Source organism: Notothenia rossii (genome assembly GCF_949606895.1).
Source record: "Notothenia rossii genome assembly, chromosome: 10".
In the NCBI taxonomy this organism is placed as follows: Eukaryota; Metazoa; Chordata; class Actinopteri; order Perciformes; family Nototheniidae; genus Notothenia; species Notothenia rossii.
Window position 1 is genome coordinate 46,221,554 of NC_136908.1, and position 13,703 is coordinate 46,235,256.

The 13,703-nt window shown below is 41.4% G+C and overlaps 1 protein-coding gene across 29 annotated transcripts in view; it reads left to right on the forward strand.

Annotated features, from left to right (window-relative positions):
* cacna1c (calcium channel, voltage-dependent, L type, alpha 1C subunit) overlaps positions 1 to 13,703 on the forward strand; it is a 213,472-nt gene that overhangs the window by 160,256 nt on the left and 39,513 nt on the right. For 20 of the 29 annotated variants that reach the window (XM_079653915.1, XM_079653914.1, XM_079653918.1 and 17 more), the window contains exons 11-17: positions 2,884 to 2,940; positions 8,330 to 8,420; positions 11,116 to 11,142; positions 12,348 to 12,508; positions 12,677 to 12,750; positions 12,891 to 13,042; positions 13,267 to 13,468. In XM_079653915.1, coding sequence (XP_079510041.1) covers positions 2,884 to 2,940; positions 8,330 to 8,420; positions 11,116 to 11,142; positions 12,348 to 12,508; positions 12,677 to 12,750; positions 12,891 to 13,042; positions 13,267 to 13,468 — 764 coding nt within the window. The remainder of the gene's footprint in view (positions 1 to 2,883; positions 2,941 to 8,329; positions 8,421 to 11,115; positions 11,143 to 12,347; positions 12,509 to 12,676; positions 12,751 to 12,890; positions 13,043 to 13,266; positions 13,469 to 13,703) is intronic. The other 9 variants (XM_079653900.1, XM_079653901.1, XM_079653916.1 and 6 more) reach the window with 3 other exon arrangements.

The window sequence follows — 13,703 nt, forward strand, 5'->3', positions numbered from 1 at the left end:
GTTTTTGTTCTAGATCACTGACATAATGTGCTATGTCAAGACAAGACCAAGTTAGTTGTAGTCTGTAGTTAGTTTGTCTCGTGCGAGATTAAATCCATTACAATTATTAAACAGAATACATTTTTTAGATGACAGCATGATTGATACATGTGATCAGAAGTTATCCACCTCAAAGATCAATCATCCCTCTGTTTGTGAAGGTAAAAAAATAAGAAAGCACTTGCTCTCTTATGGCTATGTCTCGCCACCTCCTCGATGGGATGGACCATCCTTTGGGAAGATGAATGAGGGCATTGTGTGTCTGTTGCCCAGGGAGCACACCCACACACACACACACACACATACACACACACACACACACACACACACACACACACACACACACACACACACACACACACACCCACACACACACACACACACACACACACACACACACACACACACACACACACACAGATATGGAGAATGGAAGACAGGATTGCAAAGAGAGAGAGATGAGAGGGAGAATAGATGTTGAGATAAAAAGGGGATATAAATATTGTGTGTGTGTGTGTGTGTGTGTGTGTGTGTGTGTGTGTGTGTGTGTGTGTGTGTGTGTGTGTGTGTGTGTGTGTGTGTGTGTGTGTGTGTGTGTGTGTGTGTGTGTGTGTGTGTGTGTGACATTACCTGGGACAAGAACAAGTCATAGCACTTGACCACACACTCGTACAGAGACCACACACATCTTTCTACCTGTCTATCAATCATCCCATCTTCACATGATAGGCTACAGTAACAGCATGAGTGAGTTTGCAGGGGTCAAAAGTTTCTAAAACATTTCAGCTATCCTTTCTGAGTCTGCAATCCTGTCTGACACACATACACACTCAACTGTGATGATATGTGATGTGATATGAATGTTGTGTTAGTGCTTTATTTATTTATGTGTATATATATCATATGATGTGTTTTCGCTGCAGTATGCACATTTGCGTGTTTTGCCTGTAGTCTCATGCATACTGCATGTGCATGTCTGTGTGTGTGTTGCATGTGCTCACCCTCTGCCATCTTGTCCTTGCATGCCACCCTCTTGTCTTGGCTTCCTGCTGCTGTTGTCTGGCAGGAGTGTCCCCCGCCCACCTGGGGGAGAACAGCAGTAAGCTGGCCTGGCTCAGCCCCTCTGCTGACCCTCAGGATCAGGATGGTATGTGTGCATCCCTGTGCCGGGACACATGTTTCCATGAGTATTCAGTCGTGACCATGGTTGTGTTTGTCTTTCATAGTACGACTGCTTAGGAGAAAGGGGGGTGGTCAACATACCTCCTTAGGAGCATACTGAGGAGTAAAATACTTCAGGTATCTTGTTTATCTGTTAGTTTAGTTTAGTTTATTTGTTTATAGTGTCGTGGACAGTCCCCATTGATCCACTGTCACAAAAAACTGTAAGTGGGGCAGCTTTAGCCAACATCGCTAATTTCCCAGTTATAAAACTACATTTCAATTATGCCCACTCCATTTATTGGTGATAATCATGGAGAGTATGTAAGATGGAAGTGTAGCTTTATTTTGCTAATCTAAAAATGTTTTCAATAGATTTCATATGTTGCCTCTTAAAAAAGTGTCAGCATACTTCAAACCATTCTGTCATGGTCTCCACTAATGTAGGTAGTATGAGAAAAATAGAGCCAATTTTGAACATTAAAGCATGTAAACATGTCACAGTAGAGGCACTAAATATTGATATGGACCTGAAATTAAGAATAATATGGCCCCTTTAAAGTCTTTGGCCTTTATAAAGGTACATTAGTCAATTACAAGATACATTTTTGATTGTGTTTTAATGGCACAAGTAGATTGGCTGTGTTTGCTATTTGACATTGTCGTACAGTAATAGATCATAAAAAGCTTTTTTATTTTAGAATGTCATTTCTGTTTGCACGTGTAGCTGAGCATGTCTTTGTCTTTAAATGTCCTGTTTTTTCCCTTGAAATATGAAACCTACTTGTGAGGATTGATTTGTATGTGTGCGCTCCTTGGATGTAAATGTTTGTGTACCGGATGTTTACTATATTTTATGCTTCATATCTCTGAATGCAGTTTTATTTATTCTACAGATAGATAGATAAATAGAAGGATACTTTATTGATCCTACATTGGGAACCTCTTGTGTTACATGAGCAGCACAGTACACATTGACTCACTCAAAGGATATTGCTTTTACAGTATGCTTGGACAATCATATGTAAATCACTTGAAAAGAATGAGCCGAATCCAACAATTGAAATATCTCGGTACAGAGGAGCGAGCTGAGGAATTTTCTGGTTCACAATGGTGCAAATACTATGAGAGGAAGGGCTGAAGTGGACAGCAAACAATGACGTTTGTGAAGGCCAAGAGGAAGGAGATTATGATGGAGAAATATATTGTACGTAATGCTGCTCATTGAAAAGAGCACTGCAACCTGCTTTTGAATGTTGACACTCGAAAAACACGAGTACTTCCACTTTCCCTCTCTCTTTCTCCATGGTCATTTCTCTTTACCATCGAGAATCTGGCAATGAAACTAAATGGTACAAAACAGAAAAAGGTAGTCATATATTTTGTCCAAAATGATATTAATAGAGTGATGTAATGAGGTGTTTTCTTTGCAGAGGCGTTCATGGTTCCTTCTAACAGGTCGTTCATGTCATCAGAGGCGCTATGAGTAAATGTGATTATGTGTTTTTGAATATGAAGTTTGTGTGCATTTCTGTATTTGTGCTGATTGTAAGTGCTATTTGTGTGTGTATCCGTGTGTGTGTGTGTGTGTGTGTGTGTGTGTGTGTGTGTGTGTGTGTGTGTGTGTGTGTGTGTGTGTGTGTGTGTGTGTTTGTGTTGTTGAGCCGTGCTCTCTATCCCCAGGTAAAAGCCGCTTTCATTCTCTGCGTGGAGCCGTGAAGAGAAATGCGGCTTTCATTCGTAAGGCGTGTGCGTCTGTCTGCATGGTTCAACACTAGTTCAACATTGACTGGAAACCTTATTTTAGACATGCAAGCGAACCGCACCTCTCCTCATCCTCTCCTCTTCTCCTGCATTGTACTAGGAACCGGTTTTTATTTTTTTCAGTGGCTGCCTCTTTAACTGTAAATAAGTTTATTCTCATTGTCTTTGTTACCCCTTTTGTTCACCTCAAACAATTACCCTATATCGAAGCCATATATAAAAATACCGTATCGCAGTGGAGACTTGGTCTTTTGCCAATCATTTTCATCCTGCTGCCAACATTGTATGTCTTCATTGCATTAAAACCTTGACCGTGTTTCATGGCCCTTAACTTCAAATCACCTATAATCGAAAAAGACAAGAACTATCAGTACAGGGGGAAAAGGACATGAGGAGAAAACTTAATTTCTGTATTGAGATGCAGCCACCGTTTTCCTTTCTAGGTTTGTAGGAGAGAAACTGTTCGCATCTGCCTGAAAAAAAAATAATCAGGAGGACAATTTCATCACATGAAACAAGTGCGGTTTACACACCGTGCATGACGACAAACACATTTGTGATGCCACAGTCCTCTTCTTGTTGTTTTAAATTCCTTTCCCTAAAATCCCCCTGCCCTGTCGTTAGCCATGCTAGCTCTGATTGTCAAGGACAATACAGAAATAGCTACCAAATTTGAATTTTAGCCTTTTTATCATTTTCACCCAGCACTTGTCATATTGTTGAGTATAAATGTAAGATACTGTTCATCTACTGCTAAGTGCATGATTACTAGCAGTTCACTAGTTAATTGAATCCCCATATAATGTGACAATTGCCTAGTGTGCAAAAAGAGAGACTAAAATTCAAAATATAAGATTATTGTCATAAATAGACTGCATGATAATCCTCAAAATATTATGTTATATTTGGTAGAGGATAATAAATATGAATTCACTGTCCTTTTTGGGTTTGTTTTTAAATATTTGATCAACTAAATAAATCTCTGGAAATTACCAGATGGTGTCATTGACGAATAATATCTGGCTCGAACGCTATTTTAGTATGTTCACTCAAATCTGTTCTGTAGCCTACACTAGAGCAGCGGTCCCCAACCTTTTTTGCGCCACGGACCGGTTTCATGTAAGAAAATATTTTGTAGTGGGGGGATAAATATGACGAAATAAAATAATACCACCTGTTTAACTGGTTATTGAGTTAACTGGTTTTCTATTTTCCATTGGGTTGAATGCTGCAATCAAACACATCACAAAGGTATATAATTGCAACAACAACCACAACAACAGAAAACGTGTCTACGGCACCGCGGCACAGACGATTAGACAACATGCAGTAGCGTTTTTCAGAGCATGGGTTCAGACCTTAATTACCTCGGCTATAGTTCAATTGATTGTATTTATTTATTGCAGGCTTCATTTATATGCTGCAGTTTACAGACAATCTGCCCGTTCAAACACTGACTCAACACAGTTTGCTGTCTCAAAGTCTCTCGCACTGCAAAAGAAGGAGGTAATCAAAGTAAATGCGTAAGCAGATCTAACCAGTTAACACAATAACCAGTTGAACACCGGCATAAAAACAAATATAAAGTGCACAGAAATACAACTCACAATTATTAGGCCTACGCTGAATTAGTGGGAGCCCTGAGCATGTGTCTCTGCAACAAGCCGGTCCAATCTAGGGTTAATGGGACACAATGACACCCGCAGTGTGTTGCTTATGTCCAGTCTACTCTCTTTAAACAAGTTTGTGTTGCACTCATTTTTTCCAGCTTGTTTTTAGTAGGTCTTTTTGTGGGTTTAATATTAACCGCTCTATCAAAATCAGTCGGAAGTCGCAACGGCTCATTTCAGAATAAACTTGGATTTGCGTAAAAAAATAGTTTCTCGGGTTTCGGGTGTTTTGTTTGATTTTAAAGGTCCCATGTCATGGCAACTTCTACTGATCATAATTATATTGTTCCAAACTCACATTGGTTTCTCATACAGCATCTCTGTATAGTATGTGTATTCACTCTGTCCTAAACAGCTTGTTGGAGCTCGCCCCCCCCCCTCCCTGTTCGCCCAGTGGCCGTCTGCGAGACAGCGAGACACAGCGAACCCACACCAGTCCCACCGTGTGTGTGTGTGTGTGTGTGTGTGTGTGTGTGTGTGTGTGTGTGTGTGTGTGTGTGTGTGTGTGTGTGTGTGTGTGTGTGAGGAAGTCTGCGGATTGGTCCAAACGCAACGGCTCCGCGAACGTAACGGCTCCGCGGATTGGTCCATTTGATTTGATTTGGAGCAATCTGCGGAGCCGTTCCGTCACTATACCCGAAATACGTCACTATACCCAACAAAGCGTTCTGGGGCAGCATAGACAGGTATTTTCTGTGTTAGAGTTGTACTCGCTACAGGGTGTACTTTGAGGGTTTTTTACTCTGCAGACATGCAGAAAAAGCTACATAACACAAGAGGGGACGGGTAATAACCAGAAAAGCATGACATGGGACCTTTAAATAAACAAAGTATTGGCTTTCAGAATATTAAACTTTTATTTCCAAAATCACACGATAAATACATGTTTGACGCTTGTAGGGAAGATGACTGGCACCTCTCACTCGTCAAAGTCTTGGCTTTCAGAATATTAAACTTGTTTCGGCAAATTCAGATGATAAATACAACTTTGAAGCTTGTAACGGCATAATTACAAGCGGAGAACTGAGTAACTTAACCTCACAACAGGCATAACAACAGCCGGTGTTTCTTGTGACTGTTTTCCCCGGGAAACAAACGCAATACACACAAACGCAAAAATACACACACACTCGCATGCTTCACCCAGACCAGTAATCCAAACGAAAATCACAGCGTTATGACATTCCAGAGTCCAAACTGCTCTCGAGCTCAGTTTTGCCAGATGGGCGGTTTTCTATGAGTTGGGCTACAGAAAAAAGGTATCACTGTAATAACTCACGGCACGCGAAAATGTAAACGTCTTTCAGACTGATAATCAATAAATCAACATATTTTTGTACAATATTTTTATAAAATAAATGTTTATAATATTTTTATAAAATATTTTTGTATTCAATCTTTCTCTGCGGCCTGGTACCAAATGACCGGTCCGCGGACCGGTGGTTGGGGACCACTGCACTAGAGGACACACACACATTTTTCTTTTCCCCAAAAGACTACTTCAGTGAAGGATTTTGTCCTCATCAAGTTCAATGCCTTTTTGTTGGCCCGCTTATTTTCAATGCTTTTATTTCATATATTTTCTCATTCACACATGCCAACATTGGTTAGAGTTAATGAATTCCTATTTTGCCTTGAAAACTTGTCTTTCTTATAACTCTCCCTCCATTTATCTCCCTCCCATGCTCCTTGATCCTTCCTTAGTTTTTTTTTCATCTCGTTCCTCCTCTCCGTGTCTCAAGTCTTTGGGGTTTACTCTAACAATAGGTATTAAACTAGTTCAGAGCTCCATTGAGGAGAAGGCACAGGGCTGGTTATATATTTGAAAGGCTTTAGCCTCGAGAGACACTTGAGGGCCCCGAGTGCTTTTAACTAAGTAGCATAGCAGCAGGTGGCACGTGGCGAAGTGAGAAACATTGAGCGTGTTCACAGCAGAGGCCTTAATGTTCACTGAGACCGTCCTGATCTCCACAGCAGAATTCATCCATCACAAGGCATTCGGCAAAGCACGCTGTTAACTCAATGAGCTTACTTTAATGTATTATGCTAGCTAAGTGCTTACAAGCAGCACTGAAGAAACTGAAATGTTGCTTTTAATTAAATGTATCATGTCAACATATTTCACTTTACTGTATTTGGTTAGTTGAAAGCAATAACATTAATTAATACTAAATATTAGGTTCAAGTTAATATTATTGCTTTCAACTAACCTAATACAGTTATGTGCGATGTTTTTGACATAATACATTTAGTTAAGGTCAAGGTTTCAGTTTTTTTATTGAGCTCTTGATATAAAAAAACATTTTATTTTTGCAATATTTATGCATTAGGGACAATGTCAGGGTTCAAATTGTGTTTTGAAAGCGATTTTATATACAAGAGCCCAGGCATGATTACATGGCAAGCTCTTCATGTCTTAGACCATTTTGGAATTACTAAAAAAAGTAAAGTCGAGATTGGATAGTGCCGTTTTGAGAAAGCGCTCTCATCTTAAGGAACCAATCATGTCCCTTGGTTTTGTGTTTAAAGCCGTTTTGCAAGAGTGGGTCTGGCTTCATTTAACGGGGGATATCTTCCTTTAATACAAGACGCATTGAGATTCCTATCAGTATCTGACTGTTGTACCCACAGGGTGATACAATAAGTGTTTGAGGTGACAGTGAGGGGAGTGCAGCTTATTCCCGCAGGCGAGCAAAGACTGACAGAAGCAATAAAAAGCAATGTATCAGTCCCTCAAACAGCAATTCCCACATTTATCCTATTTTTCCTCTCCTTCAATCTACACCTCCCATGATGCTTCCATCCCTCCCTCCCTACACTTTTCCATCCTTAACTACCAATTCAAATGACTTCTGTTCTTTCTTTACCACCTCCATCTCCCCTGATATTCATCCTTCCATGTGTATGCACCTTGAAACCTGTCTTTAAATAAGGACAAAGTGACACATTCAAAGTCTCCAAACTAAGAAAGCTTGGGCTCACTGAGCTTCCCACCTGTTTGCGAACTCCCACAGAAAAAACATCTTGAAAAGTTAATTCATTTTCAGATGTTTGCATTGACATAAATCCTGCCACATCTCTCACAGCTCGATTGAAGTTTACATAGATGACTGTATAAAAAGCATTTCCAGTTTTTCTCAAAACCTTGGCTGCAGTTAAGCTTCGACATCCTCCGGGAAGTTTGCAGACCAAAGACCAAGCGTGTTTTTTCTTTCAATCTCCATGAGCTATTAAATCACAAAAGGCTTTTTTAATGATTTAGCTCAAACAGAGTTAAGCAATCCTTCAGCTTAAAAGTTGAGATCCTTCCTAATAGCTGTTGCAGTGGTTGTTTCCCAGGATCCCTTAGCAGTACATATTGTTAGTTTCTAATTAGTTAGGCAATCAGTGCAAATATTTACATTTTACTTTTGTGAAAAATCACTCTTTTTACTCTTATAGAAACAAATATTTTCACATTGTGGGACTTAAAATAGTGCAGCTCCTCACTAAATAGGAACGAATGCACTTTATAGCCTTTTAAGTGTGTGTAGTACTATATATGTAAAGGTGACTGAACGTTTGGAGTCCTCAAGCTTTAGATATAATAATGTATAAAACCAGCATACAATATAGAGTGTTAATTCATCTTTCTCTTTTTTCTTCCCTTTCTGTCACTTCCTCTCTTCCTCGTGCTCTGCTCCTCGGTCTCTCAGTGAGCATGCCAGCCAGTGAGAATGAATCCGTCAACACAGACAATGCCCCCGGGGGAGACGTGGAGGGGGAGACCTGCTGTACCCGGCTAGCGTAAGTACCTCACCCTCTCTCATACACACCCTCTTCTCCTTCTCTTATCCCCCAGCTCTCATGGTCACCTTCTGTCCGTCCCAAGACTGACCTCCATCCTGCCTCTCTCCTCAATAAGCAATTTAGTGTTAGACAAGGTAAGAGAGGCCTGTCCTGGCTCCGTCCTTCACTGAGGTCACCAGGGCGGACCTCATCAAGCTCAAAGAGGTTTGGAAGAATCCCGACAATGGGGCTGGTTAGAGGAGAGCAGAGTGAAAGGAAATGACTCTTCTTTCTCTACCTCCGAATAATCTGTGACCTTCATTAGATATAGGTCAGGCTATGAGGAATTAAACCTTCTCTAAACCACAGTGCCTTAATCTTTTTCTTTTATTATTCAAAAAATAAACAACATCCAAATTTGAACATTTGTTTTGGGCTCATATTTAAGAAGTTGACCCTCATTATGGACTCATTAAAAATTCCCAAAACATTACATGGTTCATCTCATCTAAATGTAATGCAGTTTAATTTCCCTTTCTTCTCTCCGTCTGTTTCTGCTCACTCTCACCTTTTGTGTTGGCTGGTGAAGTGCCCCCCCCTCCCCTGTGGGAGCTCACGAACAGCTGACTCACCCGCCCCTGCTCCCCCCCCCTCTCCTTCATTTTTTACATTATTCAACATGTGCGTTGCTTTCTTTCTTAGACTGAAGGCCAGGCAGGAGCATGACCCTGGCAGGCCCACTTTACCACTTCAGCACATACAAGCAAACACACCTACACACAAACTGCTCTGAGATCAGAGCAGAATAGAAGTGAATAGAGAGAGTTAATGTGCAGTACGACATAGACATTTAAAATGGAATGGTTGTGAAATAAAACTAAATCAGCAACACTGGAGGCACACTTGGATGGCACACTGTTGTTTATCTGTACTCTCGCTGTCCATCTGTTACTTCGTCTTTGTTATGTTGTTTGTGTTTGTCCCGTCAGACCAAAACAACTCAAAACAAAGAAGGCATCATATCTGTGTCTTCCTGAGCTGACACAACCTCGGCTCATAATGCAAAATAAATGAGAGAAGCCATCATAATTGTTCCATTATTTCCTTATAGTTCCTTTTCTTTCTATTGACTTATTGCTGCAGCTCGAGATAGCACTACATCTTGCCTGCATTAAAGATTCATATTTAGAAAAAGATAAAGCACGAAATGCTTTTTCGTATTTGTGCACTATAAAAGCTGTCGTGCATCAAATCTAAAGCACAATCATTCCTCATTTGGTTTTTAAAATAAAAGCGTATTCAATTCTAGCATCCATCTCCTTTCTCTTGTCCACGAGGAGCTTTAAAATAATGACTCCTGAAGTGTTTGTGAAATAAGTGACTCTCCGTCAGACTGTCCCAAACCAAACGAGTAGGAAACCTTGCCAGGACTGGAAATACGAGTCTTCATCTTTTCTCGGTGAGACTGCAACAGGTTGGACTAGCAGCAGTGTCTCTTCACATTGCCGTAGACATAGTCCTCTGGGTTGGAGCTACTTGGACGCCTGCTGATCTCCATAATGGAGACGGGCACACGGAGGGGAGAGACGCGTGTAATGTCAGCCTCCATACCCAGCCAGTCAGTCATTTTATCCTCCGTTCAGTCAGGCAGTGAGTCACTTCATTGCTTTGGTCCGTCAATTCATCTGCTGCTATAGACCGAGTCAGGACACTCATCTCACTGAAAAACTATCTCCTCTCTTCTCTTCTCCTCCTTTCTCCTCTCCTCTCCTCTCCTTTCTTCTCCTCTCCTCTCCTCTCCTCTCTTCTCTTCTCCTCCTTTCTCCTCTCCTCTCCTCTCCTTTCTTCTCCTCTCCTCTCCTCTCCTCTCTTCTCTTCTCCTCCTTTCTCCTCTCCTCTCCTTTCTTCTCCTCTCCTCTCCTCTCTTCTCCTCCTTTCTCCTCTCCTCTCCTCTCCTTTCTTCTCCTCTCCTCTCCTCTCTTCTCTTCTCTTCTCCTCTCCTCTCCTCTCCTCTCATCGCTTCTCTTCTCCTCTCCTCCCTTCTCCTCTCCTCTCTTCTCCTCTCTTCTCTTCTCTTCTCTTCTCCTCTCCTCTCCTCTCCTCTCTTCTCCTCTCCTCTCCTCTCCTCCCTTCTCCTCTCCTTTCCTCCCCTCTCCTCTCCTCTACGCTCCTCTCTTCTCCTCTCCTCTGTCTCCTTTCCTCTCCTCTCCTCTCTTCTCCTCTCCTCTACTCTACTCTCCTCTCCTTTCCTCCCCTCTCCTCTCCTCTCCTCTACGCTCCTCTCTTCTCCTCTCCTCTGTCTCCTTTCCTCTCCTCTCCTCCCCTCCCCTCTCCTCTCCTCCCCTCTCCTCTCCACTCCTCTTTTCTTTTCCGTCCAGATAAGATCTTCCATAATCTCTTGTCTTCCGTACTCTGTATGTTTTGTTGTTACAGTGGTGAACAATCAACAGACATTTGTCTATTTATAAATTAGGTTTTTTCACACCAGGAGAGATTGGAGGAAATCCAAACTTAAAGCTTTTATTGTTCACTTGGCTGGATGCCACTGTATACTGTATGTGTTTGCTTGGGGTGATTTGATTCGAAAAAATTGATTTTTACAAATGTCAATTCAAGATCAAATATCCCTCTCCAAACACCCCTTCCATGTTGTGTACCTGTCTATATGTGTGTTATGTGTGTGTATAATTCCATTCTGTTTTCTGTGTTCCAGAAATAGGATCTCCAAATCCAAGTTCAGGTTAGTACATGTTGTTTACCATAGTCCCTTAATCCACCTTCTCTAGTGTCTCTTCTGCTGTGGTACTTATATTATCCCCAAATTCCTAAAACAGACATTTTCCAACCCATATTAAAATACCAAGAGGTTTTTTGTCCTCTTTAAAGACAGAAACATGTCAATATTGACAACGTTTTGTAACTAAGGTTCTTTTGAAGAGCCTCAAAAGATGTTTCAAAAATAACATCACAGACATTAAAGGGACATGTGTCTTTCTGTAACAATGCATGTCCGCTTGTTCTGTTGCTGTGAGTCGTGTCTCATGTAACATTCAGTGTGTGCATCATGGCCAAAGCCGCTGTGTGCCATAAGTGACTCTAAATAGCTCACACACACTCAAACAGAAGAAACATGAATTTTGTATAAACAGGGAATAATTCCACTTCCTGGTTAGTTGTTCATATGCTGACAAATCTCTGGTGCTGCAGGGGGGCAATAGAGAAAGGGGTCAAGTACAAATCATCAATATACTCATATACTCTCAAACAAGGAAAAGACAGATAATTGATTTGGGCAGTTGTGGTATGGATCCATTACATGGCTATGGATAAAAGCTGATTATTCAAATCAATAAAGTGTATTTATTAGAGGGCAGAAAAAGAGCAAATTAGCTTAAAATGCTCATGTTCAGATGTCTAAATAGAAGACATAATAGAGTTTTAAAACTAAAATAATCTACTTCTTGTTGTAACCATGATCTTTCCTTATAGTTGAATCACAATATAACACATTTCCGTTTACATTTGAGCCTCCAATCATTTCCTCAGGATAAGCATTTGTTATTTTCCCCTCTAATGGTGCATATCTCCTTCTGGTGTGAATCGTCTTTGAGGATGACTAATATTTCCTGCTCTCAAACAGACAACCACCGACCAAGGAGTGATGTCATCACTACGCTGCAGACAGACTAACTGACTCTTTCTTTCTTTTCTCTCTCCTCTGCTGTTTTTTTCCACTCTCTTCTTCACTTGTTAATTTTTAACATTTTTTTTTTCCTTATTTCTTCTCTCATGGGCCCGTGATCTTCCTCTTTATTTCCTCCATTGTTCATTCCTGCCTCTCTGCTGTTTTCCCACTTCCCTCCTCATCACTACGTCTCCTCTCTCCCATATTTTCTCACCTCTCCATCTCTCTCTTTCTCTCAATCTGCGCTTCTTCCTCCTCAGTCGATACTCTCGGAGGTGGAACAGGCTGTGTAGGAGGAAGTGCCGGGCAGCGGTCAAATCGCAGGTTTTCTATTGGCTGGTCATCTTCCTGGTTTTCCTCAACACTCTTACCATCGCCTCTGAACATCACCAGCAGCCTCAGTGGTTAACTGATGTACAAGGTACATAAGCAGACACACTCTATTTGTTGTGTTTGTAGCTACATTATTTTTGCCTTGTCTCTCCTTTTCCACTAATCTTCCTTTGCTGTCCCTTTCTATTCGGTCCCTATTTCCTTGTTCTAACCCCTTCCTCCTTTTTTTCCGTCTCCTTTCTTGCCTCCTCTGTAGACATTGCCAACAAGGTGTTGCTAGCACTCTTCACTGGCGAGATGCTGTTAAAGATGTACAGTTTGGGTCTGCAGGTCGGTGGCTCACAGCATTATTTATCTAAAAAATAAATTCTATGTGAAAATATTTCTTATACATTCAAAGACTTTCAAGAGAAACTCCTCCCTCCACTACTTTCCGCTTAAAGTTTTACTTCTGTCTTAAATCTCCACAGGCGTACTTTGTTTCGCTCTTCAATCGCTTCGACAGCTTTGTAGTTTGTGGCGGCATTCTTGAAACCATTCTGGTGGAAACCAAGGTTATGTCTCCTCTGGGCATCTCTGTGCTACGTTGCGTACGCTTGCTGCGAATCTTCAAAATAACCAGGTTAGTATTGACATTTGTTGTCGTTCCCTCTGGTGGTCTTGGTCTTCAATGTCACTTTTCCTGTCCACCTAAAACATGTGACTTACTGGTCTATACAGGTCATGTGAGTACTTGCCAACACGGATCAAAAACAAACCAAAGTGAACCATGTTGTACTTGCCCTGATGAAGGCCTCAATTATTTTGACTTGTACTAAACATGACGTCTGTGCCCCCCCCCCCCAGATACTGGAACTCTCTGTCCAACCTGGTGGCGTCCCTGCTGAACTCTGTGCGCTCCATCGCTTCCCTGCTGCTTCTGCTCTTCCTCTTCATCATCATCTTTTCCCTGCTGGGCATGCAGCTCTTCGGAGGGAAATTCAACTTTGACGAGACCCGACGCAGCACCTTTGACAACTTCCCCCAGTCTCTGCTCACCGTGTTTCAGGTGAGGCAGATGTCTCTATTTGCTTCTTGTTTCCCTCCCGTGTTTGCTTTTGTTCTCATCTTGTCCTGACTTGAAATGATGAACTTTGACTCCTACATTTCTACAGTACAGAAAGTCATTTCATTTTAGATTTTGATTTAGATTCAACTTTATAGTCATTGTGCACAGAGTACAACGAAATGCAGTTTGCATACAACCAGAAAGTGCAAAGAGTAATCAGATGCATGAGGTTTCA